General features: G+C 47.3%; 1 protein-coding gene across 1 annotated transcript in view; it reads left to right on the top strand.

The window, feature by feature from the left end:
• Positions 1-584: 584 nt before the first annotated feature.
• Positions 585-25,973, top strand: part of HS3ST4 (heparan sulfate-glucosamine 3-sulfotransferase 4) — a 157,133-nt gene continuing 131,744 nt past the window's right edge. The window contains exon 1 of the mRNA XM_048865696.2: positions 585-1,300. Within this exon, the coding sequence (XP_048721653.2) occupies positions 585-1,300 (716 nt within the window). The remainder of the gene's footprint in view (positions 1,301-25,973) is intronic.

The following is a 25,973-nucleotide window of genomic DNA, read 5'->3' as shown; positions in this document are numbered from 1 at the left end:
TGGGGCTGTGGGGCACAAGAATTGTAAGGCAGGAAGGGGACAGCCAGTGCTGCGAGGGGCGGGGGGCAGCAGGGATTTGCATGGGGGAGGTCTCAAGGGGCGCGCTCCTCATCTCCATTCCCAGCGCCCGGCGCTCCGAGCGCACCCGCCGGCTCCGGCCGCGCTGCCCCGGCCCCGGCCCCGGCCCCGGCCCGGCCGCACCCGTGCCCGGCGCGGTCCCAGCCCCGGCGGCCGGGGCCAGGCGCGCTCCCCCCGTGCCGGGGGCGGGCTCTCCCCACGCGGGAGCGCGCTCTCCGCCTCCCACCCGGCACAAAGTTTAGCAGCAGGAACTCGGGCGGCAACAGGGCGAGGCGGCGGAGCCGGAGCGCAGCGTCCCCGGCCGCGCCGCGCCGAGAACCGGTCCCCATGCGCCCGGCCGGCGGGCGGCGGCGGCACCGCGGGGCTCCGCGCTGACTGTGCCATGCGGGGCTCCCCCCCGGCGGCTGCGGGGCGGGAGGGCGGCGGCGCCCCATGCGCACGGGGCTGCCGGGCGGCGGCTGACACCATGTGCGCCCGGTGCCCGGGGCTAGGAGCGGGGAGCAGCCATGGCCCCCCCCGCCCAGCCTGGGGCGCAGGGCGGGCGCGGCTCTAAGGGGCCCCCCGCTCGCAGGCTGTTCTGCATGTGCACCCTCTCGCTCTGCCTCACCTACCTGTGCTACAGCCTGATGGGGGGCACCGGCCCGGGCGCCCCGCGCTCCCCCGCCGCCCCGCGCGGCTCCCCGGCCCCCAGCGCCCCGCGCTCCCCCGGCGCCCCGCGCGGCTCCCCGGCCCCCAGCGCCCCGCGCTCCCCCGGCGCCCCGCGCGCCTCCCCGGTCCCCAGCGCCCCGCGCTCCTCCCCGGCCCCCGGCGCCCCGCGCGCCTCCCCGGCCCCCAGCGCCCCGCGCTCCCCCGGCGCCCCGCGCGCCTCCCCGGCCACCCCCGCGCCCCCCACTCGGGCCAGCAACGCCAGCCGCCCGGGGGGGTCGGCGGCCGCCTGGCTCCGGACCGCGCTGGCCCCCGGCGAGGTGATCGCGGCGCCGAGCGGCGCCTTCGAGAGGGACCCGCAGGAATCCAGCACCACGGACGAGGAGCTGAGCCGGGCGGGCAGCACCACGCCGGACTACGGCGAGAAGCGGCTGCCGCAAGCCCTGATCGTCGGCGTGAAGAAGGGGGGCACCCGGGCGCTGCTGGAGGCCATCCGGGCGCACCCCGACGTGCGCGCCGTGGGGGTCGAGCCCCACTTCTTCGACAGGAACTACGAGAAGGGGCTGGAGTGGTACAGGTGAGCGCCGGGCGGGCCGGGCCGGGCCGGGCCGGGCCGGGGGAGAGACACCTGCCCCGGGGCAATCAGCCTGCGCCCCCCCCCCCGGGGCAGGAGCCGGGCCTGTGGCCGGCGGGGAGCGCTCCTGGCTGGAAGGGCTGGGCCCGGACCCCCCGGCCTGTTTGGAGAAAGCCTCCCCCCGGGGCAGGGCCAACGCTGCCTGTAGCCCTCCCCCTGTGCCCCTCTCCGGCTACATGCCCGCTCCCCTTAGGCACCAGATCAACCCATCCTCTCTGCCCTGGGAGCAGGTGGCAAATTCCCTTCCTTCTCCCCATGCCGCCCCTGGAGGCTCTGGGCCTCATGCCCCGCGGCGGCGGGGGCGGGGGGGGGGGGGGCTGTGTCTTGGAGCCTGAGGGCAAGGCTTGTCAGCCTGTGCTGGGTACCAGGGGCTGTAGCTGTGGGAGGATGCACCAGTCCAGCTCAGTCCTCCCAGCCCTCAGGGACAGAGGCTGGGGGTGGGGGCGGTGGGGTTAGTAACTGTTGTGCCCAAGAGTGGAGGAGAAGGGAGTGTGTGTTGTTCCTGGCTTGACTTTCCATTGCCTTGCTTTTGTGGGTGTGGGTTTGTGTCTGGTGTGGTGTGTGTGGCTCACCCTGAAGGTTTCTGTGTATTTAAAATCTAACTTTCCCCCTCCCTGCAGAAGTTCTCACATTGAGTCTATTGCTTACTTATTTATTGCCAGCAGCGGGCTCAGGTCTGCCCATCTCCAACCTGGCAGCTTACCCGAGCAAGGTACTGTCTCCAGGATCTGTGTGAATCCCAGACATGCTCTCCCCTTTCCACTGCAGGGACCTTGGAATTGCTTAACGACATAAAAACAATATATAAGGGACATTGATAGTGACAAATAAGGGGGGCATATGAGGCCCCAGAGCAGCCAGTGCCTGGCGTGGAGGCAAGTTGTGCGATAACACTTTTAAATGCAGGTAAAATAAATGTATAATTAACGTGACTGGCTATTATACCATTTCAAATACAGGGTTGGGATGGAGATGCCAGAAATAGATAAAAATGCACGTTTTATGCAGCCCCCAGTACACAGAAGATTTGAACAGATTGCTCTGGGCAGCTGCACTTGCCCTGTACAAACCTAGACTGTTCAGTAGTTAATAATTACGGAAATAAACAAGCCTGCAAGCCCAGGTGATAGCTGCAGTTTTAAAGTGACAATAAATAAACAAGGATTCTGTCTTCATACAAGCCGCAGAATCCTGAATTTACTTCCCAAATGGAGATTTATTCCTTGTATGCAACAAGTTCCATCTGCTAGAAGTTTCTGAATTGACTAGACTGAGCTCTGTGTATGAATTACTCTTGGTATTGCCTTTTGCTATTACACATTTGAAACTTTTAACATAGACTCCTTTTAACCTGTTCAAATCTATGAAAACTGGATGAATTCATCAGTAGGTTTCTTTGCTGTTTCAGCATACCAAACTAATTGTGATGTTCACTGTTTTAAAATATTTATCTCAAAACTTGAAAATACAAATAATTAATTTAACTTGAAGATTACTGATGTTATTATTTTTTAGTTTCTGGCAGCACCCGCACTGTCCTTGTTGCTTTCCATATAGGCAAGAATCATGATTAAAACATTGAGGTCCTGGCTTTTTATTTCACTCATTAGGGCAGTTGACTAAACAGCTCAAAAGAATGAGGAAATTTTCAGTTTCAGGGGCAAAAAGTTAACAACTGTTTAAATTAGCTGGGTTTTGTTTTTTTTAATAAAAATAAAGTGTGAGGTTTTCATGCCAACACTAACTTAGATATGGTCTTCAGGCAGGTTTCCTCAGAAATTTTGGAAGCAAAGTGTGTGCATAACGCTTATTTGCTGTGGGTTTTGCTTGGCTTTGTTATGATGCCCAGCGATTCTCTGAGGAACTCCAGCGAAGTGGAGCCCAGCAATCAGAAAGAGAGTACTTGTGTGGGAGCGTGTTCGTTATGTGCTGTCAAAGGCTGTGCCTGTTACATCAGCATCTGGGCATGAGGAGGAGGACTGGCTCAGCTGATTTCATTTTGTGCACACTTTGTTTCAAACAGCCATCATCATATTTTACCTAATTTTCACCCAGGAAAGCTTTGCTTCAAAGACCAAGTTTAGAAACTTGATGAAAGAAGCTAAAGATAGGGGTGTAGAGAGGTTTGGTTTTGTTCAAAATAGGCAGAAGAAGATCAAGCATTGAATATGGCAAGCAGCTGTGTTTGCATCTTGAAAGTAAAGCTGGGAGAAGAGGGCCAGGGAGTGAGCGTAGATTTCCCTTGGAGTGAAAGGCACAAGCAGGTATGCATCTGCAGAACAGTATTTGGATTTTGTTATCATTCTTGTAGCTGTGTGGTGTTGCTCTGCATGGGTTTGTTTACGCTCATTTTTAGTGCTGGTGAATGGTGCTGGACTCGACAGCTGTGGGCACTGAAATCTACGGGTTACCCAACCTGCAGCCACCTCTCAAGCAATGAGCAGATTTTCTTCTCTCTGCCAAGGTGTCTCAATCCTAAGCTGGAATTGCCATACTGGAAGACAGCAAGGGGAGACTTACAGTTAGCTGTCCTTAGTGCCTCAGAGTAAGGCATAAATTCCCATTTCTGACACGGGAAGGGGATATCTTCCTGACCCTAGCTGATGGTTAGCTTATGTCCTGCTCCTGCAGCATGAAGGTCTTTGCAGTTCTATCCTAGCTAGAGAAATTGCAGGTGTTGTTCATATGCACATAAATGCCTGTTAAAAACATTGAATTATTATTGAATTACTTGCATTAATAAAAAGAAAAGGAGGACTTGTGGCACCTTAGAGACTAACCAATTTATTTGAGCATAAGCTTTCGTGAGCTACAGCTCACTTCATCGGATGCATACTTTTCGCATCCGATGAAGTGAGCTGTAGCTCACAAAAGCTTATGCTCAAATAAATTGGTTAGTCTCTAAGGTGCCACAAGTCCTCCTTTTCTTTTTGCGAATACAGACTAACACGGCTGTTACTCTGAAATTTGCATTAATGTCTTCCAGCAGTGAGTTCCATGGGATACTTACACATTGTGTAACATGTGGCTTCCTTTTGTCCATTTTAAAACTGTTGCCTTTTAATACTATCAAATTATTATTTTCTTGTGTCAAGGGGTGGAAAATGAGGCCACTTGACTCACCTTCTCTGCATCATTCATTGTTGAAAGTATGTTCTGGTGATTACTGTACTGTCCTAGGAGACAGTAATTTTATGTTCTACTCCACACTCTGCCAACATGGCCTAGAGCTAGTCCCCTTTTAACTTCCCTATGCCTCAGCTTCCTAATCTGTAAAATGGGGATGATAATACTTAGCTATTTCTTTTGGATGTGTATCTTGCTACAGTTGGTCATGCTTTTGTCTCCTTGAGATTGACTGAGGTAATACACTCTACATGAGGTTGTATCTTATGATGATCCAGAAGACAAAGGTAGTGCAAAATACACTTTATGTAGAGAATCAGTTACACCGGTTCTTTAGAGTCTCTGCCGTTTTTCTGTAATGTTTAGGAAAAGCTATGTGAATGAGTGATCTGTGTTGATTGTGATAGTTTGAAAGCCAGGGTTAAAGTTTATGTGGAAATTACAGAATTGAAATCTTCCTACGTGTGTACTGATGGATTTTGTTTAAGGTGGAGTTAAGGCTGCGGGGGATTGTTCAGCATTAAGGTGTCAGAATTGCTTTTGGAATCATCATTTGTGATTCCATACACTTTAGCGTTGGGTTGTTTGAAGTGTACATCATGTGTTCAGTGGTACATCTTCCCTTCAATTGCATTTATAGACTTCAGTGTAAGTTAACTGTTGTTGTTGAATTTCCTAGATCTTCTTTTTTGTAAATGTAGAATCTATTTTGAATGCTATTAAAAGTTGTGTTTAAGGGTTTGTGGGAAGCGTTATCTACTTTTAGTCTCTCTTTTTATTAACAATCCACTGACATTTCTTTCTGGCATATATATCTTTTGCATGTTCTTAGTTTCACCTCTTTCTTTTATCGGTGACATTGATACTTAACAGTAGATATTATCCTTCATGGTAAAGAGAATTAACTGCATCCCTTCTACAATGCCAAAATGATTGTGAGGTTTGGCAAAGGTCATGAGGTCTTCATTTCCAGCAAAGTGGAAATTAACTGATGCCTCTTCATTCCTTCCTTACCCTTCTAGATCACATGATCTTTCTATCATCCTAAATATGAATTGCCATGGATTTTTAGTCAGTACTTGGTGCTTTTATAATCCAAGAATTTCCCACAGTCAACAGAGGGAAATGTCCTCACTGCACAATTAACTGGGGTGACCAGCACTGGGGTGACCAGCACTCGGGTCTGAGTACGGGGGTTGCCCTAGTCAGGGTGTGAGTTGTCACACTGCAAATCCGGATTCGACTGCGTCCACACAGTTGCTGTGCATCCATATTAGCTCAGGAACTTCTGGGGGCTCGTAGCGCTGCAGCATGATATGATGCTCTGTGATTCTTTCCTAGTGAATTGTGGGAGAACTTGTCTGTCCTTCTGGGCACACGGGGGAAATGTGAGAAGGCATCGGAGGACTGTCAGCACTTGAGTGGTTTAACCTGAATCCTCACTGCAAAGTGGGCAGGTTGCCAGCCCAAAGGTAAGCCATGTTCATGCGTTAGCCTATAGCCCAGGACGGGCCAGCTAGCTCAGGGGTAAAGCTGAGGTGTGGGTGTGAATGGGAGTCAGGATAAGGCCAACCCCACCTAATAGCCAGGTTTAACTCTGCAGCAAGGATGGACTCCCAATCATTTCTGGAGCTGGGATACCTGTGTCGTCTTGCAGTTTCAGATGCCAAAACTTGTATCATTTAAAGGTTCGTCATCTACTAGGAAACCCTTTGGCAAAACCCTGCATACTCCAGAACAAGCTAGACCTGGATTCTGTGGCAAAGTCTCTGAAAACTGTGGCACTCTGCTGCAGCTTCATTTAAGTGGAAAAGTGGAAGTGTTTACTCAGTGAAATACTAACCGAATGATACAGTTAGCACACTAGCCCCTGTGCTGTTCATTTAGAGGTTAATGTAGAAACAGCACCAAATAAAATGATTTGATTGGTTTTCAGCATGCCTCAGCGGCAGCATGTTCCTGCATTGTAGGACTTGTCCCATGGAAGCAGGTTTGGGGAGTTGGGCTGAGGGCAAGTGGGGCATTAGCACCTAAAGAGGCAAGGAAAGCTGTCTGGGCGTGATAAGCACATTAGCTAAGTGTTGCACGTGTGTGATCAGCAGAGAAATAGTTAATCATGTTGGCATGTAAATTGTCAACTTTAGGTATCACAGTAACTCACTGAGAAGGGTGGGACAGTTCATGGATCTCAGAGCGATTGTTTCCGCTGCTTGCAGGTTCAGGAAGCTTCATGCTTTCAAGGTTATCTTGGCATCTGTAAGGGCTAGAAACATTTTTAAATTAAAGTTTAGAGTCTGTAGCATCCATTTGATAACAAATGCACCATTTGTAACAAAATAGGATAAGCCTCATAACGTAAATACAGCATTTATGACTAGCAGTGTTAAATCCAATATTTTCACATTAATAACCATGCCATGTATCCTGTGTCTTAGATTTTCAAATACAGTAATCTATAAATCAATGAATTTTCGAATAAAAATGGAGACATTTTAAAATGATTATAACTAACAGATTTACTGTTAAATTCTCAGAAAATTCATTCGGTACTGTTAAGAGTAAGTGCTGTAAGTATGGGGAGGATATGATAAATTTATATTCTTCATTCATAATGAAGACCTTTCATCCTTTTAGTGAAACTCTCAATGCAACTTTAACTAAGGGACTTCTATGGTGTCTTCATAATTATAACCTTGCTTTTACTTCATGGCTCATTCTCTCTTATGCCTCAATCCTTTAGGGTATATCTACACTACGAAATTAGTTCGATTTTATAGAAGTCAATTTTTAGAAACTGATTTTATACAGTCAATTGCGTATGTCCACACTAAGCGCATTAAGTCGGCGAAGTGCGTCCTCTCTACCGTGGCTAGCATCGACTTACAGAGCGGTGCACTGTGGGTTGCTATCCCACAGTTCCCGCAGTCTCCGCTGCCCATTGGAATTCTGGGTTAAACTCCCAATGCCTGATGGGGCAAAAACATTGTCGCGGGTGGTTTTGGGTACATGTCGTCAGGCCTCCCTCCGTGAAAGCAATTGCAGACAATCGTTTCACGGCTTTTTTCCTGGGTTACCCGTGCAGACACCATACCACGGCAAGCATGGAGCCCACTCAGCTCACCATCACTGTACGTCTCCTGGGCGGTGCTGGCAGACGCGGTACTGCATTGCTACACAATAGCAGCTCCTTGCCTTTGTGGCAGATTGTGCAGTAGGACTGATAGCCATCGTATGTCTCCTGGGTGCTCCTGACAGACCTCGGTGAGGTCGATCGGGGCGCCTGGACAGACATGGCTATCCTCCTCTTCGAGCACCGAATGGGAGCCAGAGACTGCAGGTCATTCTCTTCTTTAAGTTTTGTCTCATGGAGATTCAGTCCTGCCTGGAATATCATGCAAGCTGGAGGCTTCTGCCTCAGGCTGCTCTCCCAGCCGGCAGCACTGCGCAGTTGCACCTACCCCAGCCTACACCTTGCTCCCATGGCTCATGAAGCCTGGACAGTAGTAAGGAGCAGTTCAATTATAGGCTGAGCAAGTGCAGAATGGTGGTAGAATGTGCCTTTGGATGTTTAAAAGTTCGCTGGCGCTGTTTGCTGACTAGGTCAGACCTCAGTAAACCAAGAGTCCCATTGTTATTGCTGTTTGCTGTGTGCTCCATAATATCTGTGAGAGTAAGGTGGAGTCCTTTATGGCAGGGTGGAAGGTTGAGGCAAATTGCCTGGCAGCCAGACATCAGGGCGATTAGAAGAGCACAGCAAGGCATGCTTCACATCAGAGGGGCTTTGAAAACCAGTTTCATGACTGGCCAGGCTTTGGTGTGACAGTTGTGTGTGTTTCTCCTTGATACAAACCCGCCCCCTTTGTTGATTTTAATTCCCTGTAAGCCAACCACCCTCCCCCCTTCAAACTAAAGTAACTATTATTTTCAAACAGGGGGGAGGGATAGCTCAGTGGTTTGAGCATTGGCCTGCTAAACCCAGGCTTGTGAGTTCAATCCTTGAGGGGCCATTTAGGGATCTGGGGCAAAAATTGGGGATTGGTCCTGTTTTAAGCAGGGGGTTGGACTAGATGACCTCCTGAGGTCCCTTCCAACCCTGATATTCTATGAAACCATGCATTCTTTCTTTATTAATTAAAAAAAGAGAGAGATAACGGACAAGGTAGCCTGGGTGGGGTAGGGAAGGACAAGGCCACATTGCTTATTGTAGCCACACTAAAAATCAAACTGTTTGAATGACAGCCTTCTGTTGCTTGGGCCATCCTCTGGAGTGGAGTGGCTGGGTGCCCGGAGCCTCCTTCTGTGTTCTTGGGCATCTGGGTGAGGAGGCTATGGAACATGGGGAGGAGGGTAGGCGGTTATACAGTGGATGCAGCAGGGGTCTGTGCTCTTGTTGGCTTTCCTGCAGCTCCAATAGACATTTCATCATGTCCCTTTGCTCCTCCCTTAGCCTCAGCATCGCGTCCTGCCTCTGCTCTTCGCGCTCACTTAATTCTTTCCTGGTCTTTACCACTGAATGCCTCCATGCATTAAGCTGTGCCCTGTCAGTGCGAGAGGATTGCATGAGCTCAGAAAACATGTCATAGTGAGTGCGGTTTTTTTGCCTTCTAATCTGCGATAACCTCGGGGACGGAGACGAAAGGGGGAGCGTAGAAACATTCTACGCTGTATGATTCTGGGGGACTGCATGGTCACCTATGCTGCTGAGTTCGCCATGCTGACCAAACAGGAAATGAAATTAAAAAGTTCCCGGGGCTTTTCCTGTGTACCTGGCTAGTGCGTCGGAGTTCAAAGTGCTGTCCAGAGCGGTCACAATGGAGCACTCTGGGATAGCTTCTGGAGGCCAATACCATCAATTTGCATCCACACTACTCCAAATTCGACCCAGCAAGGTCGATTTTAGCGCTATTCCCCTCATTGGGGAGGAGTACAGAAGTCGATTTTAAGAGCCCTTTAGGTCAACGGAACGGGATTGGTTGTGTGGACGCAGTCATTTTTAAATTGACCTAACGCGGCTAAATTCAACCTAACCCCATAGGGTAGACCAGGCCTTAGGCTTAACTTTTCGCGTGTAAGTAGCCCCATTGAACCAATGAGCCTACATGCATGGGGAAAGTTCAATGCACATTCCTTGTCTGTCTTGTCTTTCTAGGCTGTCAAATTGTTAGGGCAGGGCCTGTCTAAGTTGGTTGTAAAGTGCCCAGCACAATAGAGCCCTCCGGATGCTACAGTCATACAAATAAGTAATAACAATAAATCGGGAGTCCTAGTTCTGAATAATAGAAATATCTGTTCCCGAACCAGTTGGTCCAAGAAGCAGTTGTACTGGGATTGAGAAATTGATTCTTTAAACCACACCCCTCTGGCCACTACCCTAGTGCAGGGATAGACAATGGGCGGACCATGGGCCAAATCCGGAGTACCAGACACTGTTGAATGGACTGTGAAAGCTTTTTATTTACTTATTATTATCATTATTGTTATTGCAGCATGAAAAGATGTTGCTCTGGAGTCTGGACCTTAACTATACCTTGACCAAGAAATTTGGATCTTGACGAAAAATAATTGGTTACCCCTGCACTAGTGTATGTTTGGGTGGTGACTGTCATGTGCTATTGTCGTTTTAGCAGGGTTTGTTGCCTCCCTGCTGCTGCGACCATGCTGTGTTCCCCATCCCTGGCTGTGTTGATCTAGAGGCCAGTGGTCTGTGCTTCACACTCGTACAGTGTTTGTACTCCTGTGACCTGCAATTTGTATCCACACAGATTGAACAGCATGAATTACCTTTCAGGTAGATTGGTTTCCATGGCCATGTGTCCCTTGGGCCTCTCTGCTCAGACTGCCAGCAGGGGAAGCGAGAGGAGGGTAGGGGCAAGGAAGGCTAAGATCCGGGACTGAGACTCTGGACTCGTTTCACATTGGGCCCTGAACAGCCATCCGATAGCAATAGCCTTTAGTCACCTCAGTGTTAGTCCTGTGCTGCTGTATAATATTTGTACCCCTCTATTCTGCGTCATAAGATTCAGAGAATAAACCCACAGCCGCTAGTGCTACCGTTCAGTGCTGAGGAGCGCTATCGGGTGCAGAGAGAGACGGGGCTTTTCTTCGCGTGGTGTGACAGACTGCTGGTGCTTTGCAACTACTGTATTTCTCTGCAAAAGGCCTTTCCACTGTATACTGTATCCTCAGCACTTCTGATAGTTTAGGGAAGGGGTATTGATTTTTCCAGGACCTGCTGTGAGTTGGCTTTTGCTGAAATGCAGTGACTCAGCTGCCCTCCCTACGCTGTGGATCCGATGTATGGGGATTACCCTGGGCTGTGAATTTTAAATTATACACACGTGCCCCATTGTAATGTTGGTTGTTTCAAACCTGTCACCTCTTCTTTTTCCTCAAACATTGAGGACCTGATTTTCAAAGATAGCCTCTAATTTTGTGGCACAATTTTGCACCTGCAAATAATTCCGGGATAATGTCAGTGCTGTTTCTCACGGGGGAAGAAAAGAACTAGCCCACTGTTATTTCAGATGCATATTTCTCTTGTGCATTCCTGTGCATACATGCAAGGCAGAGATGCATGTATATATATACACTCCACTGAGGTCTGTAGCCAGTTCTCATGGAAATTGACAGAAGGACTGCAATAGATTTCAATGCTCTTTTGATCAAGCCTGTACAGTGCATGCCAAGGGCCAGACTTTGCCCTTGGCCAGGTGTCTGGAATTCCCTATTCTTGCCCTGCTGAGAGGTTGGGGGTGGGGGTGAGTAAAGGTCTCTCATAGGGTACATTAGCCTCTTAAGCTGGGGGGCTGGATCTGCTCCCAAACCAAGAGCTACTCGGTGACTCTACCCTGATGCAGATAGGTCTGGCCCAGAGACACTCACAGTCTTTCTGTGGTCTTAGGCCAGGAGAGCTACGTTTCCCAAAGATGGTACCTGGTTTCTCTTAGCCTCTCTGCTTTGTTTCAGGTAGAGGGATGTAGGGGGATGTAGGGAGGAATCAGGCTTCGCCGCAATTCATGTGGCCTAATGGCCACAGAGCAGCACCTAGCGCTCAGCACCCCCAAGCCGGCCGCAGACACTGAGCTCAGCCCTGCACAGCAAAGGGGAGCGTGCGTGAGAGCAAGGGGAAGCATTGCGGGAAGACCCATTCCTGCGGGAAGGCCAGTGCTAGCACCAAGTTGCTTCCTGCCACCTTTCAGATTCGTTATTTGTTTGCTGCTGAAAGGACCTTGGGGGGCCACGGTGCACAGAGACCCTCCTGGCCTCCTACCAGGAACCAGGCCTCAGTGAGCTCAGAGCTATGCGCCTCCTCAACATGGCGGAAGTCACACTCCCGCCCCCACCTCCTCAGCCACACCCACTGCCTGTCCAAGCTCCACCCCCTCGTGCCCTGCCCTCTTGAGAGGGAAGGGGCAGAGGCATGGGGCTTGAGGCCTCCTGCACTCAGAGTGGAGGATGAAGCCTGGTGCTTCTCCCCACACGTAGGCTCTATTCACACTCACATGGCAACACAAGAACCTGGTGCTCCCCGCTGGGTGCTGTGCATAGGCTTGCAGGGTCATGGTCGTCATCTCGGCTGTCTATAAGGACACCACAAACAGGAGCAACTAAAGATTTCCCCAATTAAGCATTTATTTTTTGCTTTCTAACTTATCCCCTGTCAGGGGGCTATGCCTTCCCCACCTCTGCTCCTGCACCCATCCCTGGGGCAGTCATCCTTCCCTCAGGACTCCCTGATTATCCAGGTCAGAGTTCTGTTTGCGAATGCTTCCAATGAGCCCAAGCAGATATTGGGCTGACTGCGAGGTCCCCCTGCTCTGTGAAGCTGAAGTCCCTTCTGTTGGGATTATGACTGTCCGAAAGCTGTCCTTAAAAAGGATATGACAAGAGTTACAAGCTGGGAGATAAATAACAACAACCAAAAGGTAAATTTATGTTTCTTTTAACACCCTTTTGGAGCATCCTTTTGCCAGATGGTGGCCAGTGCCACGTTGCCAGGCCTGGAATGATTTACATATCAATCTACGTATGTGGGAACAACAAAGCTTCAGAGCATTTGTCTCAGTAATCCACAGAGGAAATTCTACAGTGCTTTGCTTCTAACGATTTGTCATTTATATGATGGAAGTTTTCAGATTGAGCTTCGTGTGACTGCCATTTCACATTGGCCATGCAGCTACTGCAGCGAAGGGCACAACAGAAAACCCAGAAATAGGACTGAGCTCCTTTGGAAAACACAGTGGAAAAGAATCAGCTGGTTACGTTTCTGGGTTTAAATGATGAGTTTGACCCCTATTCATGTATTGATTTAGTGAGGCATATTCTGCTTTGTAAAAACTGCGGTCTAGTTAAGGGAGGAACAACAGGTTTACAAAGAAAGTTAAGAGCAAAGGCTTTTGATTTTCAAAGTGAAAATTCCACCACAGATTGGTGACACCTTCTACTGAGAGCAGTTTGAATCCTCTGCTTTTCATGGATCTCTTTTTTCCTCCTGTTGTCATGGGGATTTCTTTTCCCTGAGTTATTATATCATGCACTTCAGCAGAAATTTTATTGCTTTTGGGGCTGGCAAGGCTCATGTGGGACATTTCTCACTGCTCACGGTGTAACACGCTGAGGTAATTTCTTTCAAATGTTTTTTGCTTGAAGTGGCTTCAATGAATTGAGAAGGGTAAGAGTGTGAGTGAATGGCTGAGAATTTAGCACTGAGTTCAAGTAAGGAACATACACTATCAAACTTTGCAAAGCATTCAGAGTGGATATTATAATTTCGCTGTGGCATATAAATAGCTAGCAGTACATTTTATTCTTTTTTCCCCCGAATATTATTTAGCATTAGAATCTGTTTAAATTGCTTTTCAGCCCCTTTTAAAAGTTTTATTGTAAATCCCAAGCTAGCTGAATGTCTTCATCCAAGGGGAAAATTATTGTTGTTTAGACTGAAGATATAGGGTCCAATCCTGCAAGATGCAGCATACCTTTTAACTTCCGTGGGAGCTGAGAGCACTCAGCAGGATCAAGCCTTTATGACCCAGTCCTCACACACGCAAGTCGGACTTGTCACACACACAAGTGGGAGTTGGCCCCATTGAAGTCAGTGAGGCCGCTTGGCTGAGTAAGGATTGTTCACGTGAATAAGCATTTGCAGGATTACACCTTTAACCCTCAATTCTGCAAAGATTTACACCAATGTTTAACTTTCCGATTGAATTTAGTGGGATCATACGGAAAGTTCAACTTCAGTCTGTGCAGGATCAGGGCCTTAACCTGTAACCTCTTTGGGGCAGAGGCTTTTTCATTTGATTTCCCTGTGAAGCGCCCAGCATACACTTGGCAGCATGTCAATATAAATCATTGGTTGACATATTGAGAAAATGCCTTAATGCCAACGTTATGGGGCTACCCCAGAGCTTTTAATGTGGCCAGAAAGACATTGTTTCCTTTACAGAACTAAGTCTCTGGATTTTTCTAAGGCCAGTTTCAGCCCGCAGGGGCTACGTCCACTGAAGCCAAGGGGAATCACTGGCATGAGGGAAAGCATAGGCAATTGGATTCCCTAGCTGGGACTTCTGATACGTGGTCTCCCGTATGGCATTGGCTGTGGCCTGGCTACCTGCAGTTCATCTTCCCTTTTCCCAGCTGCTGGAAGGCCCTTGAGCATGTCAGGGTTTGGAAACTCAATAATAACTCCGAATGAGACTCTCCTCGTTGGCAGCAGGAAGGCGGCACTCTTAGGCAAAACTTGTTAATTACTGCAACCGAGGTTCCAAAACCAACTGCCGCTTGTGAACACAACATTCATTGGGTGTTTTATTCCCATCCAGGTCTCTGCTCTGCAGTGGCTTTGAGTTAGTTGCCATTTCAATGCTGAAAGAGTATTTAAAAAGCAAAGTGTTTGAAGGCTGTGGAAAAAAATCATACTTATGAAAAATATCTATTTTTGTAAATCTCCAATTTTCTTCCCCAAAGTCTCCACACCAGTTTAGTAAATGTTGCAAGATTTGCTGTTTTTCTCCCTGTCAGATTGTACATCTAAGCATCATAAACTTGCTCTTTATTGCTTTAATATTACAATCACAAGTCACATTTTATGTAAATGATGGTATTTACCTTGACAAACTCTCCTGTGAAGTACAGTAACTTTAAAGAATTTATTTTGCAATATAAACAGGCCCAAACTGCCTGGAGTGGATGTAAAATTCAGAGTGGTTTTTACAGCTAAGTTCTTCTCCCAAAATGTCCTGCTAGATGTGCTGGGGCCTGAGCTGGAGTCGGTCAGCTCCAAATTGAATCAGTGCTTCAGAGAAACTGAGTAAAGGAGGCTTATGGGAAAGAAGAATCGGCCAAGAGATGGCAGCTAAATTCTAGAACCTGTGAAGCAGCCCAGGACAGTGGATTAAAGCATTAACTGCCAGGTGTTGTTTATTAGGAAACAACGTCTGTTGGAACACGTCTTGAGCCAAAATTTGCTTTTAGTTGCATCCATGGAGCCACGCTGGAGCAGAATTTGGCCCTTTGTGTTATGACTGAATAAAGGCCTTGGGTTCATTAGGCCAAGAGCCGGAGGAATTCACAACTCTCTGGTGTTTTGGACCCACATACACCTCCATCCCACACAGAGATGGACAAGCAACACAACTGACTTTCCATCACTATTCTCACACATTTGTAAGTAGCATTGCTTCATCTATCTTCACGCTCCATGAACATTTGTGTAATTCAGCTTAACAGGCAGGGAGTTCATAGAACGTGAATTTCAGAACCATGCACAAAAGCATTTGTTGAAACCAAATTTTGGATTCACATAGTCAAATATGTATACTGCACTCATCCAATCAGGGAACAAAAGCAAAGCCATGTGACATTCTGACCAATTGCAACGAAGTTACGTTGCTGTGAAACTGAATCTCCGGTTTTCACAGGGCACACTTTGCCATCACCACAAGGAACTAAAAATATCATACAAAAATCAGAAATGTATACACTGGAGGAAATCACAGCCTGGGTGATGTGTGCAGAGAAAGTCTAAATTAGCTGGAGAAGTAATGAATTGTAAATTATACTTTCAGCTCTAATCCTACACAAAAATTGCGGTAAAATATTAACACCAGAAATGCTGACTCATGAAACTCCAATTACAAACCGTGAATCCTAGAGTCATTTCTGTTGGAGGAGCTCTCTAATTGGCCGGTAGTTTATCCCCATTTGGTTCTTCCCCCTAGAGAATATTGGCATTGATTCTGCTACCTTTTGCATACAAAGTCAGCACTCTAACCTGCGAGCTAATTTCCCATCTATTTATTTCAACTAAATGAATCCCATGCCATCTTCAGCTGCTATCACTGCTATCCTCTGTCTCTAATTTTGGGCCTCAGCAGGGTAAGAGGTACACGCCGATGGGACAAAGGTGTTGAAGAAAGGGATGGCATTGTGTTATTTACATGGGCTGCAAAGCACAAAAATAAAGAAAAAAGTGAGTGGGTTTAACAGCTAGTAGCGAGAGCTGAGAGCCAGAGAGGAGTCTGACAGTGTCGTGTGAAAGGCCATGATCCTGGAATGAAATGGTAGTCAGAATAAACGGATGCAGTGATGCAGGATTAACCATGTGACGGTAGCCAGTGGATACCAACCCCTGCCACACCAGAGGGGGTATTAGCTTTTTGTAAACGTGATTCAAGTGATGTGGCAAGGGCCAAGAAATAAAGTGCAGCCTCTCAGCAGCATTCCTGTTGGCGAGATCTGTATGGCATGGTACCAGAAATGGAGCAAACGAAGCTACCTGAGTCCCTTGGTCTGTTGCCATTGGCTTCATAGCCACACTTGTGCCTTCCTACCCTCCACTCACTAGCACGACTTGGGTTAGAAAGCACAGAGCTGGGGGATGCAGGCTTTCATGCTGCAGTTAGCACCACTGGAAACTCCACCGTAACCAGTTGTTCAAGGCGGGATACGAGAGGCCGTGTCCAGTGCCCATCCCCTCTCTCTGCCTCCCTCCCAGAGCTTTAGCCCCAGGAGAGTGCCTTCGAGGGGTTTTCACACACACTAGCAATGTGAGGGGAAAGAGGACGTGGCAGGTTAGTGTAGGTCTGTGGATCAGCATCAAATGACAAGCTCTGTGTTACAAACACCGTTTGGAGTGGGAGACTGTCCGGTGCCTACGCTGCTGCCTTTTGCCTTCCGTCTTCTGGTGAAAGCTCCAGGGAGGGGTCAGAAGCAGTTCTTGTGGCTAGCCAGAGGCTAACAGTGCACTCAAGGGTCGTTGGTCTGGAGGGTCCCCCATTCAAATATAGGTTTCAGAGGAGCAGCCGTGTTAGTCTGTATTCGCAAAAAGAACAGGAGGACTTGTGGCACCTTAAAGACTAACCAATTTATTTGAGCATAAGCTTTCGTGAGCTACAGCTCACTTCATCGGATGCATACTGTGGAAAATACAGCAGATGTTCTTATTTCATGGTTTGTATGTATAAGAACATCTTCTGTACTTTCCACAGTATGCATCCGATGAAGTGAGCTGTAGCTCACGAAAGCTTATGCTCAAATAAATTGGTTAGTCTCTAAGGTGCCACAAGTACTCCTTTTCTTCATTCAGATATAAGCACCGTAAACCAGCAAACTAGCTGCCCCCTGAGGATCCAGTTTAACTAGGTAAGTTGGTAACCAAGGAACAGATCACCTGACAAGGGCTATGAAGTGCCCAAGTAGAATCACCTGCCTGGGGCGGGTATGGGCAGAGTCTTATAAAAGGGAGGTTTTCTCACTGGCCATTCCGGAGAGAGGCTGGGCAGGAGGAATCCTGCTGGACCCCCTGGAAAGACACATATCAAATCTTCCAGGGCTCTTGGCATGGTGAGGGTGCTGAGGCAGGGTTCTGCATGCAGGTTTTCCGTAGATCTGTGTGTCCCGTTTGCTGTGTTAAAGTGTGTGTGTGTAAATTCCTTTGCAGAGCCAGTGTGTTACTTGCTTGCACTGTCCCGTAGTCCCTGCAGGGGCAAAAAGTAAACCAGCAGGCCCAGAGCTTCCCTGGAGCTCTGGGAGCATACAGCAGCTACCAGGGAGACTAGGGAGAGCTAGCACTAGTTTCAGGGTCTAGGCAACTGGACTGTAGGGTCCCCACTGCCAAGAGGGTTACCAGACACAGGCTCTGCACCTGGAGAGTTTGCCTCCCTGCCCAGAGATGGACAGACAGTGCCTGAACTCCACCCAGCCCTAGCAAGCTAAGAGCACATGGGATCGAAGGTTTGGGTTCAGTACAGCAGCTGCTGCTTGTGCTTCTCCTCCCATCCCCCTTATACACTCATGTTAGCCGCTGCATCACGTGAGTAAGCTGGGTCGGGGAGATGACCTGTCCCTGTGGATGCACTACACATGCCTACATCAAGAATAATAAAGGTTCCTTACTCAGCTCCAAATCCTCTAGAAACCTGAAAGGAAAAAATCAAAGCACGATGGAAAAATGCCTGAAGCAGTAACTTCATTGGTAAAGGAACACGTCTAGCTGAGAATTGCGAAGACCCAGCAAATCATAATGCAATTTCTTATGCAAAAAGGATTTATCTCTATCTAAATATTATTCTGCATCATTACTCACTGAAGGGAAGCTATTGCTGTCCTAGGTTAACTGATTGAACTTTGCAACCAAAGCTGCAAGCTCATCATACTGATGATAGTTTGACTTTTATTGCTCCTAAATTGCAGTGATATTGTTAGATATGAGTAAATGTACACTCCATTAGGAAATATTAAAGTTTTATACCTCTTTAGAATTAAAAAGATTAAAACAGGCATTTCTGTGATCTAGTCCACCATGAAATTGGAATCTATTTGGTATGTAAAATGTATAATACAAATCGTCTAACAATTAATGATAACAGTGGGACTAGGTTGGATTTAATGCTCAAAGGTAGCCTGGATTTTCTGAGGCTGATAAAACATATTGCCAGGTAGTCACAACCCTTATGGCAAGGGTCACTTGCCATAGTTACAGTTCCACGAAGGAGTTTTGTTATAACCTGGTTTCTATATGCTCAGAACTTTCTGAAAACATTTCACGGTGGGCTGAAATTGTCCATGCTGGGCATCTACCAAAGGGAGGCTGTTTAGAAAGTTTGCAGGAAATTTTCTGCAGTTTGCAATGCTGAGAAAATACTTTTCCGCCAAAGGAACCTTTTAAAGGTGCGTATTTGTTCATTTGTAACTTGAAAGAGGATGAACATAAAACTGTGGCATTTTATTGCTCTCTTGGGACTAGGGCCCCCATCCAACATAACACTGAAGCACATGTATAACTTGGTCAGTGGGACAACGCATGTGCCTAAGTTTTTTGCTGGATGGATTCTAGATCCTTCCCCTACTTCACATACCAGTCAGATAAGTGCTTAAGAGGGTGGTTTTGCACACGTGCTTAAGCTAGTGTTTAGAGCGTCAGGACTGACGTTGGTGCTAAGGATGAAATTCACACCTGTGCATGGAGGCCAGTGATTTTTGAGTGCGTAACAGGTGGACAGGCTTGGTGATGGCCTTCGGCGCAGAGGTGATTTTCTCCCTTAGGACTTGGGCCCTGCAATAAACTCTGTGCAGGTTCAGGACCAACATCTCTGTCATAGCTAATGTTTTAGTAGAAAACCTTCAACCAAGCGCTATATAAACAGTTCTCCATGGGTAGATGTCTGTGCACAGGGGCTGGATTCTGCATCATTCCCTTCATGGTTGGTTGGGAAGCAGGGAACCTTTCCCATGAAGAACTTCTAACCTCTGCAAGGAGAAGTTTCTCCCATGTGGAACTTTACCACTCTGACGACTCCTTTTCATCTCTTCTTCTTTTAACCCCTCCAAGAGCAACACTGGGGATTCCAAATGGAGTTTGTAAATGGTGCCAGAACAATAGCTCCTCAGATATTAATGTTCTTTTAATTGTCCCTTCAGGGGGACAAAGAAATTTAAAATAAATCTGACGTTATTATGAAGTTAGAGTGTGTATCTCAGTGCTCAAAACTGGGGAAATGGGAAAACCCAGGTTGTCACGTTAACGTTCACTGGCCGCTCTGCACATACTTTGTATTCCTAGTCAGGTCACCCTTTGTGAAAGTGCATTTTAATATCTAAAGTATCTGCTGCACAATGCTGATCACTCTGTTTTTAAATGTGTAGGACAGACTCTGGAGATCCTTCTTCGCTGACCTGACGGTGAGACCTTTGGCACTTCATTGCTGGACTTGTCAGTGCTTTAATGAATAACCTTAATGTTACATTAATGTAGGATTCTTGTATTTTAATTATTTGTGTTACCATTGGAAATGAAGGGGCACAAATGGCAGTGAGTTCAAAAAGCAAGTGGCAGGTTTAATTGGCTGTATGTTTGAAGCTGGAAGCGCTTGGTGATTATCTGCACAATCCCTCACAGGGCCAGCTTCTCCAGTCCAGCCACGTTGTGCTCAGCATCAGACCCCACAGAATGGGCAAAGGTGGCTTGAGGCTGCCTTTGCAGCCCCCCTGCCCCGATCCTGGGGATAGTAGGCCACCAGTCTGATCCCTGATGTATGGCCACCAGTCTGATCCCTGACTGTGCGTCATTCTGCCCGTGGCCCCAGGGGGATGTTCCAACAGGTGGAGATCCCTGGGGTTCCCTTTGACCACAAGTTGGTGGGGCGTGAATGCCACAGGAGCTGCTTTATGAGCACTGATACCACCCGTGGATTCCTCTATCCATGGGGACTCCTCCCCGGGCAGTTACACTGGCTTTCGGGCTGCTTTGTGCTACCAGAAAGGTGCAAAGCTGCTCAATAGACCACAGAATCTGGTTCATATTAGTGCTCTTAAAAATATAATGTATATGCAGAGGTACCAGGCTTGCTTTCTCGGAGCACCAGGCATGCCCTGCCTGTGGCAATAAAGCCATTTATGAAGCTGTTTTGCATTCAAGGATTTGCAGTTTCCTGGCCCATGAATGTTCAGATCCGGGCTTGTCCTTTCTGTGGGTGGACTGTACCTATAGTTTCCTCCTCTTTCTTTTTTTCCCAGTGGATTCAATTAGTTCTATTGGCTGCATTAGCAATAAACAGTTCCCTCTGTGGCGTGGAAATGAGTTTGTGTTTCATTGTCTCCTTGTTACATTTTAAAAACTGGCCAGGGAAGGGTGAGTGGGGACCCTGCAGGGGGGCTGCCCTGGTTTGCAGAGCCAAGCACAAGAGGGCACAAGATGTATGTGGAGCAGCACTGAGAATTAATGAAGAGTCTTGAAAACCACAAACTCAAAAGGTTGTTTCTGCTGAGACAGGAGCCCCAGCACACAGGGCCCAGTTTAGCGGCTATTGGTAAAATGTTCACAAGTGCCACGTCCCAGTGGCTCCGGGGTAACCTAAGTCACTTAGATGCTATTGAAACTTGGCAGAGACTTGGTGGGATAACTCACATGCCTGGAGTACTGTCATGGATGGATATAAGCTGTTCAGGAAGGACAGGAAGGGCAGAAAAGGTGGGGGAGTTGCACTGTATGTAAGGGAGCAGTATGACTCTCAGAGCTCCGGTATGAAACTGCAGAAAAACCTGAGAGTCTCTGGATTAAGTTTAGAAGTGTGAGCAACAAGGGTGATGTCGTGGTGGGAGTCTGCTATAGACCACCGGACCAGGGGGATGAGGTGGACGAGGCTTTCTTCCAGCAACTCGCAGAAGTTACTAGATTGCAGGCCCTGGTTCTCATGGGAGACTTCAGTCACCCTGATATCTGCTGGGAGAGCAATACATCGGTGCACAGACAATCCAGGAAGTTTTTGGAAAGTGAAGGGGACAATTTCCTGGTGCAAGTGCTGGAGGAACCAACCAGGGGCAGAGCTCTTCTTGACCTGCTGCTCACAAACCGGGAAGAATTAGTAGAGGAAGCAAAAGTGGATGGGAACCTGGGCAGCAGTGACCATGAGCTGGTCGAGTTCAGGATCCTGACACAGGGAAGATATGAGAGCAGCAGAATACGGACCCTGGACTTCAGAAAAGCAGACTTTGACTCCCTCAGGGAACTGATGGGCAGGATCACCTGGGAGAATAACATGAGGGGGAAAGGAGTCCAGGGGAGCTGGCTGTATTTTTAAAGAATCCTTATTGAGGTTACAGGGACAAACCATCCCGATGTGTAGAAAGAATAGTAAATATGGCAGGTGACCAGCTTGGCTTAACAGTGAAATCCTTGCCGATCTTAAACGCAAAAAAGAAGCTTACAAGAAGTGGAAGATTGGACAAATGACCAGGGAAGAGTATAAAAATATTACTCGGGCATGCAGGAGTGAAATCAGGCAGGCCAAATCACACCTGGAGTTGCAGCTAGCAAGTGATGATAAGAGTAACAAGAAGGGTTTCTTCAGGTATGTTAGCAACGAGAAGAAAGTCAAGGAAAGTATGGGCCCCATACTGAATGAGAGAGGCAACCTAGTGACAGAGGATGTGGAAAAAGCTAATGTACTCAATGCTTTTTTTGCCTCTGTCTTCACGAACAAGGTCAGCTCCCAGACTGCTGCACTGGGCAGCACAGCATGGGGAGGAGGTGACCAGCCCTCTGTGGAGAAAGAAGTGGTTTGGGACTATTTAGAAAAGCTGGACGAGCACAAGTCCATGGGGCCAGATGCGCTGCATGCTAAAGGAGTTGGCGGATGTGATTGTTGAGCCATTGGCCATTATCTTTGAAAACTCATGGCGATTGGGGGAGGTCCCGGATGACTGGAAAAAGGCTAATGTAGTGCCCATCTTCAAAAAAGGGAAGGAGGAGGATCCTGGGAACTACAGGCCAGTCATCCTCACCTCAGTCCTTGGAAAAATCATGGAGCAGGTCCTCAAGGAATCAATTCTGAAGCACTTAGAGGAGAGGAAAGTGATCAGGAACAGTCAGCATGGATTCACCAAAGGCAAGCCATGCCTGACTAATCTAATTGCCTTCTATGACGAGATAACTGGCTCTGTGGATGAGGGGAAAGCAGTGGACATGTTGTTCCTTGACTTTAGCAAAGCTTTTGACACAGTCTCCCACAGTATTCTTGCCAGCAAGTTAAAGAAGTATGGGCTGGATGAATGGACTATAAGGTGGATAGAAAGCTGGCTAGATTGTCGGGCTCAATGGGTAGTGATCAATGGCTCCATGTCTAGTTGGCAGCCGATATCAAGTGGAGTGCCCCAAGGGTTTTGTTCAATATCTTCATTAATGATCTGGAGGATGGTGTGGATTGCACCCTCAGCAAGTTTGCAGATGACACTAACCTGGGCGGAGAGGTAGATACGCTGGAGGGTAGGGATAGGATAGAGAGGGCCCTAGACAAATTGGAGGATTGGGCCAAAAGAAATCTGATGAGGTTCAACAAGGACAAGTGTAGAGTCCTGCACTTAGGACGGAAGAATCCCATGCACTGCTAGGGACCGAATGGCTAGGCAGCAGTTCTGCAGAAAAGGACCTAGGGGTTACAGTGGACGAGAAGCTGGTTATGAGTCAACAGTATGCCCTTGTTGCCAAGAAGGCCAATGGCATTTTGGGATGTATATGTAGGGACATTGCCAGCAGATGGAGGGACGTGAGCGTTCTCCTCTATTCGACATTGGTGAGGCCTCATCTGGAGTACTGTGTCCAGTTTTGGGCCCCACACTACAAGAAGGATGTGGAAAAATTGGAAAGAGTCCAGCGGAGGGCAACAAAAATGATTAGGGGTCTGGAACACATGACTTATGAGGAGAGGCTGAGGGAACTGGGATGGTTTAGTTTGCGGAAGCGAAGAATGAGGGGGGATTTGATAGCTGCTTTCAACTACCTGAAAGGGGGTTCCAGAGAGGATGGATCTAAACTGTTCTGAGTGGTAGCAGATGACAGAACGAGGAGTAATGGTCTCAAGTTGCAGTGGGGGAGGTTTACGTTGGATATTAGGAAGAACTTTTTCACTAGGAGGGTGGTGAAGCACTGGAATGCGTTACCTAGGGAGGTGGTGGAATCTCCTTCCTTAGAAGTTTTTAAGGCCCAGCTTGACAAAGCCCTGGCTGGGATGATTTAGTTGGGGATTGGTCCTGCTTTTGAGCAGGGGGTTGGACTAGATAACCTCCTGAGGTCCCTTCCAACCCTGATATTCTATGATTCTATGAAAAATTTTACCCTATACCCTTAAAAGTGGGGCCTGTTGGAGTCCATTCTGAGAAGGCTCCTAAACACACAGCACCTCTCATTACCCAGTGGGGATGGAATACATTTAACTGGTCTTTATTTAAACTGAAGCATGAGTTCCTTGGTGCTGAAACGTCAATTTCAATCCAACACAGAGGTTTATTGAAATGATATTTGAAAATGTCCACCATTTGAAATATTCACTAGGGAACCGGGACTGTATCAAGGAGCCGTGTAATTTGACCTCCAGGGCATGGAAGCGCACAATGTAAAGAAAGAAATTAAGCTTTATAAGAACTGGAATAACATGGATTATGTGGCCAGGGTATATAAATAATTATACAGGACGCCAGAATTTTGTTAGCAGTCTGCATTTTTAGGGGGTTGAAATGTCGTCAGGTACCTGAATAATGTTAACAGACCCATAAATCATTCTTATTTCACACTGCGTTAAACAGAAATCATATTAGTTACAACATTGAGGAGAATCTAAGTAAAGAAAAGGGAAAGGCAAGGTAGTAAGAGGAAACTAGATTTAAATCTAATTGCTTTTTCATGTGTATTTCATTGCTGTTTGGCTGGAACACAATGGTATTCTGTAGGAACTAAAGATTAGACTGTGCACTGGGAGGGAATTCACACAATGTTCCTCGTCTCCCATCCAGGTTGTTAACAGCACACAGTTGTATTAATGGTGGATGAAAGAGAATGTCTTTGTTTATTAATTTGTTTTTAAATGGCATGTCCTCTTCTTTCTGTGACTAATACATTTTTAAGCTGTAGCACTGGTTTCTTTTTTATTAATGAGATTAAATCTCTGCTCAGATGAGAATTTCTAGACCAGAATGCTCAGAATAGCTGCTTTGACCTAAATGGATTTAACTAGTGTTGGAATTCTTGGAGAAAGAGCTCTGTGTTTTTCCTATCCCCAAGACTTGTGTGTCACACCTGGAAAAAGCCTGAACTGGCCTCTAATGGAAAGTGAAGTGACTAATTAAACCCACTATCTTCAAAACTAACTATGGAACCGAAGCCAGGACTGTTCTCCACCACAGTCCTGCAGGTTGTGGTGAATTTCTTTGCTGCAGGTTTCAGCTGATGTGCAACATTGAAAGTTACTGTTAATAACAACATAAAGCAAAGACGCTTAACAAGAAAATATGTCTATTTAAGATGAAAACCCATTTTAAACAGATGAAAAATGAGAGAGTGGGGCAGGATAAGCGGGATGGCAAGTTAAGGAATTAATCACATGGGTTGTGGAAGGGAAATAAACGTGATAAAAGGATTTGTCTGAGTAGATTACAGACAAATAAAAAAAGGCACCAGGCATCACTGGCTTGGGAATTGTACTCTTTAGAAATCTTCAATCATCCTTACAATCAATTCTGCATTTCCTTAATAGCGGTGTGAAACATGGCTCCCTGTGCATTGTCTGAGATTAACCACTAACTGCAAACCATACATTAAATGAAGTATTGAATATTTGTCTCGTAACAATACACTTGGAAGTTGTTTATTTCCTTGCTAGGTCTTCTGCGATGCATTTAGGTACTGTACCTAAATTGTAAAATACATACTTGGAATATCTGCCCTCAATAGTCTCCCAATGTCTCGCCTGAGAACCAGCTGTGCCGAGGTCCCACAATTACAGTGAGTTTTTCCTATAAAGGGGCTGTTTGTTTCTGGAGACAATTACTCTGTGACTTTATCATACAATGTATGTTTCCCTGCAACAATCTGCTTTATGGGTTTTCTTAGTAAAATACCAAGTTGAGATATGCTATGCTCACTAATATGATTCAATTGTACTGTGTTATCTGACCTTTAAGGAACTCGCAATCTATAATAACACGGTTCTACCACAGATCCACTAGTAGAAAGGAGCAGGAGCGTTCCAATGTAGATTGTATACTCCACTGCTAATGGAATAGAAAAGTCTCCCAGGATGGACCTGGGATGTTGCGCATCACAGAGACGGCCTGCTGGGATATTGGCACTGGGTTCTTGGGAGTCAGATAATACAAAACTGGGACCATTAATCTCCTCTCCCCCAACTTTGGGATGTTGGATGCAAGTTGCATCTCAGCCAGTGCAGGTGTTGGTTGCAGCTTTGCATTCCCACAGGTCACTGAAATAAAGCTTTGCACAATGAAAATCACCTATGGCCTCACTCTGCCTAGAGCCCTTGGCAGCAGTGTAGAAGTGAGCCCCTCTGGACAGGCTGCCCTGAGCTGTTATCACGTACTGTGCCCTGCACGTGATTCACACGGGTGATGTAAAGCACTTCCCACCCATCTACCTACATGCGTCTCTTCACTGGCTTTGGGCTCCATGCCCCTTGCCTTAGACATTGGGTCCAACACC

This window comes from Caretta caretta, chromosome 10 (assembly GCF_965140235.1).
Source record: "Caretta caretta isolate rCarCar2 chromosome 10, rCarCar1.hap1, whole genome shotgun sequence".
NCBI classification, from domain to species: Eukaryota; Metazoa; Chordata; order Testudines; family Cheloniidae; genus Caretta; species Caretta caretta.
The sequence above is the reverse complement of the archived record's forward strand: the minus strand, read 5'-3'. Positions and strand labels throughout refer to the sequence as shown.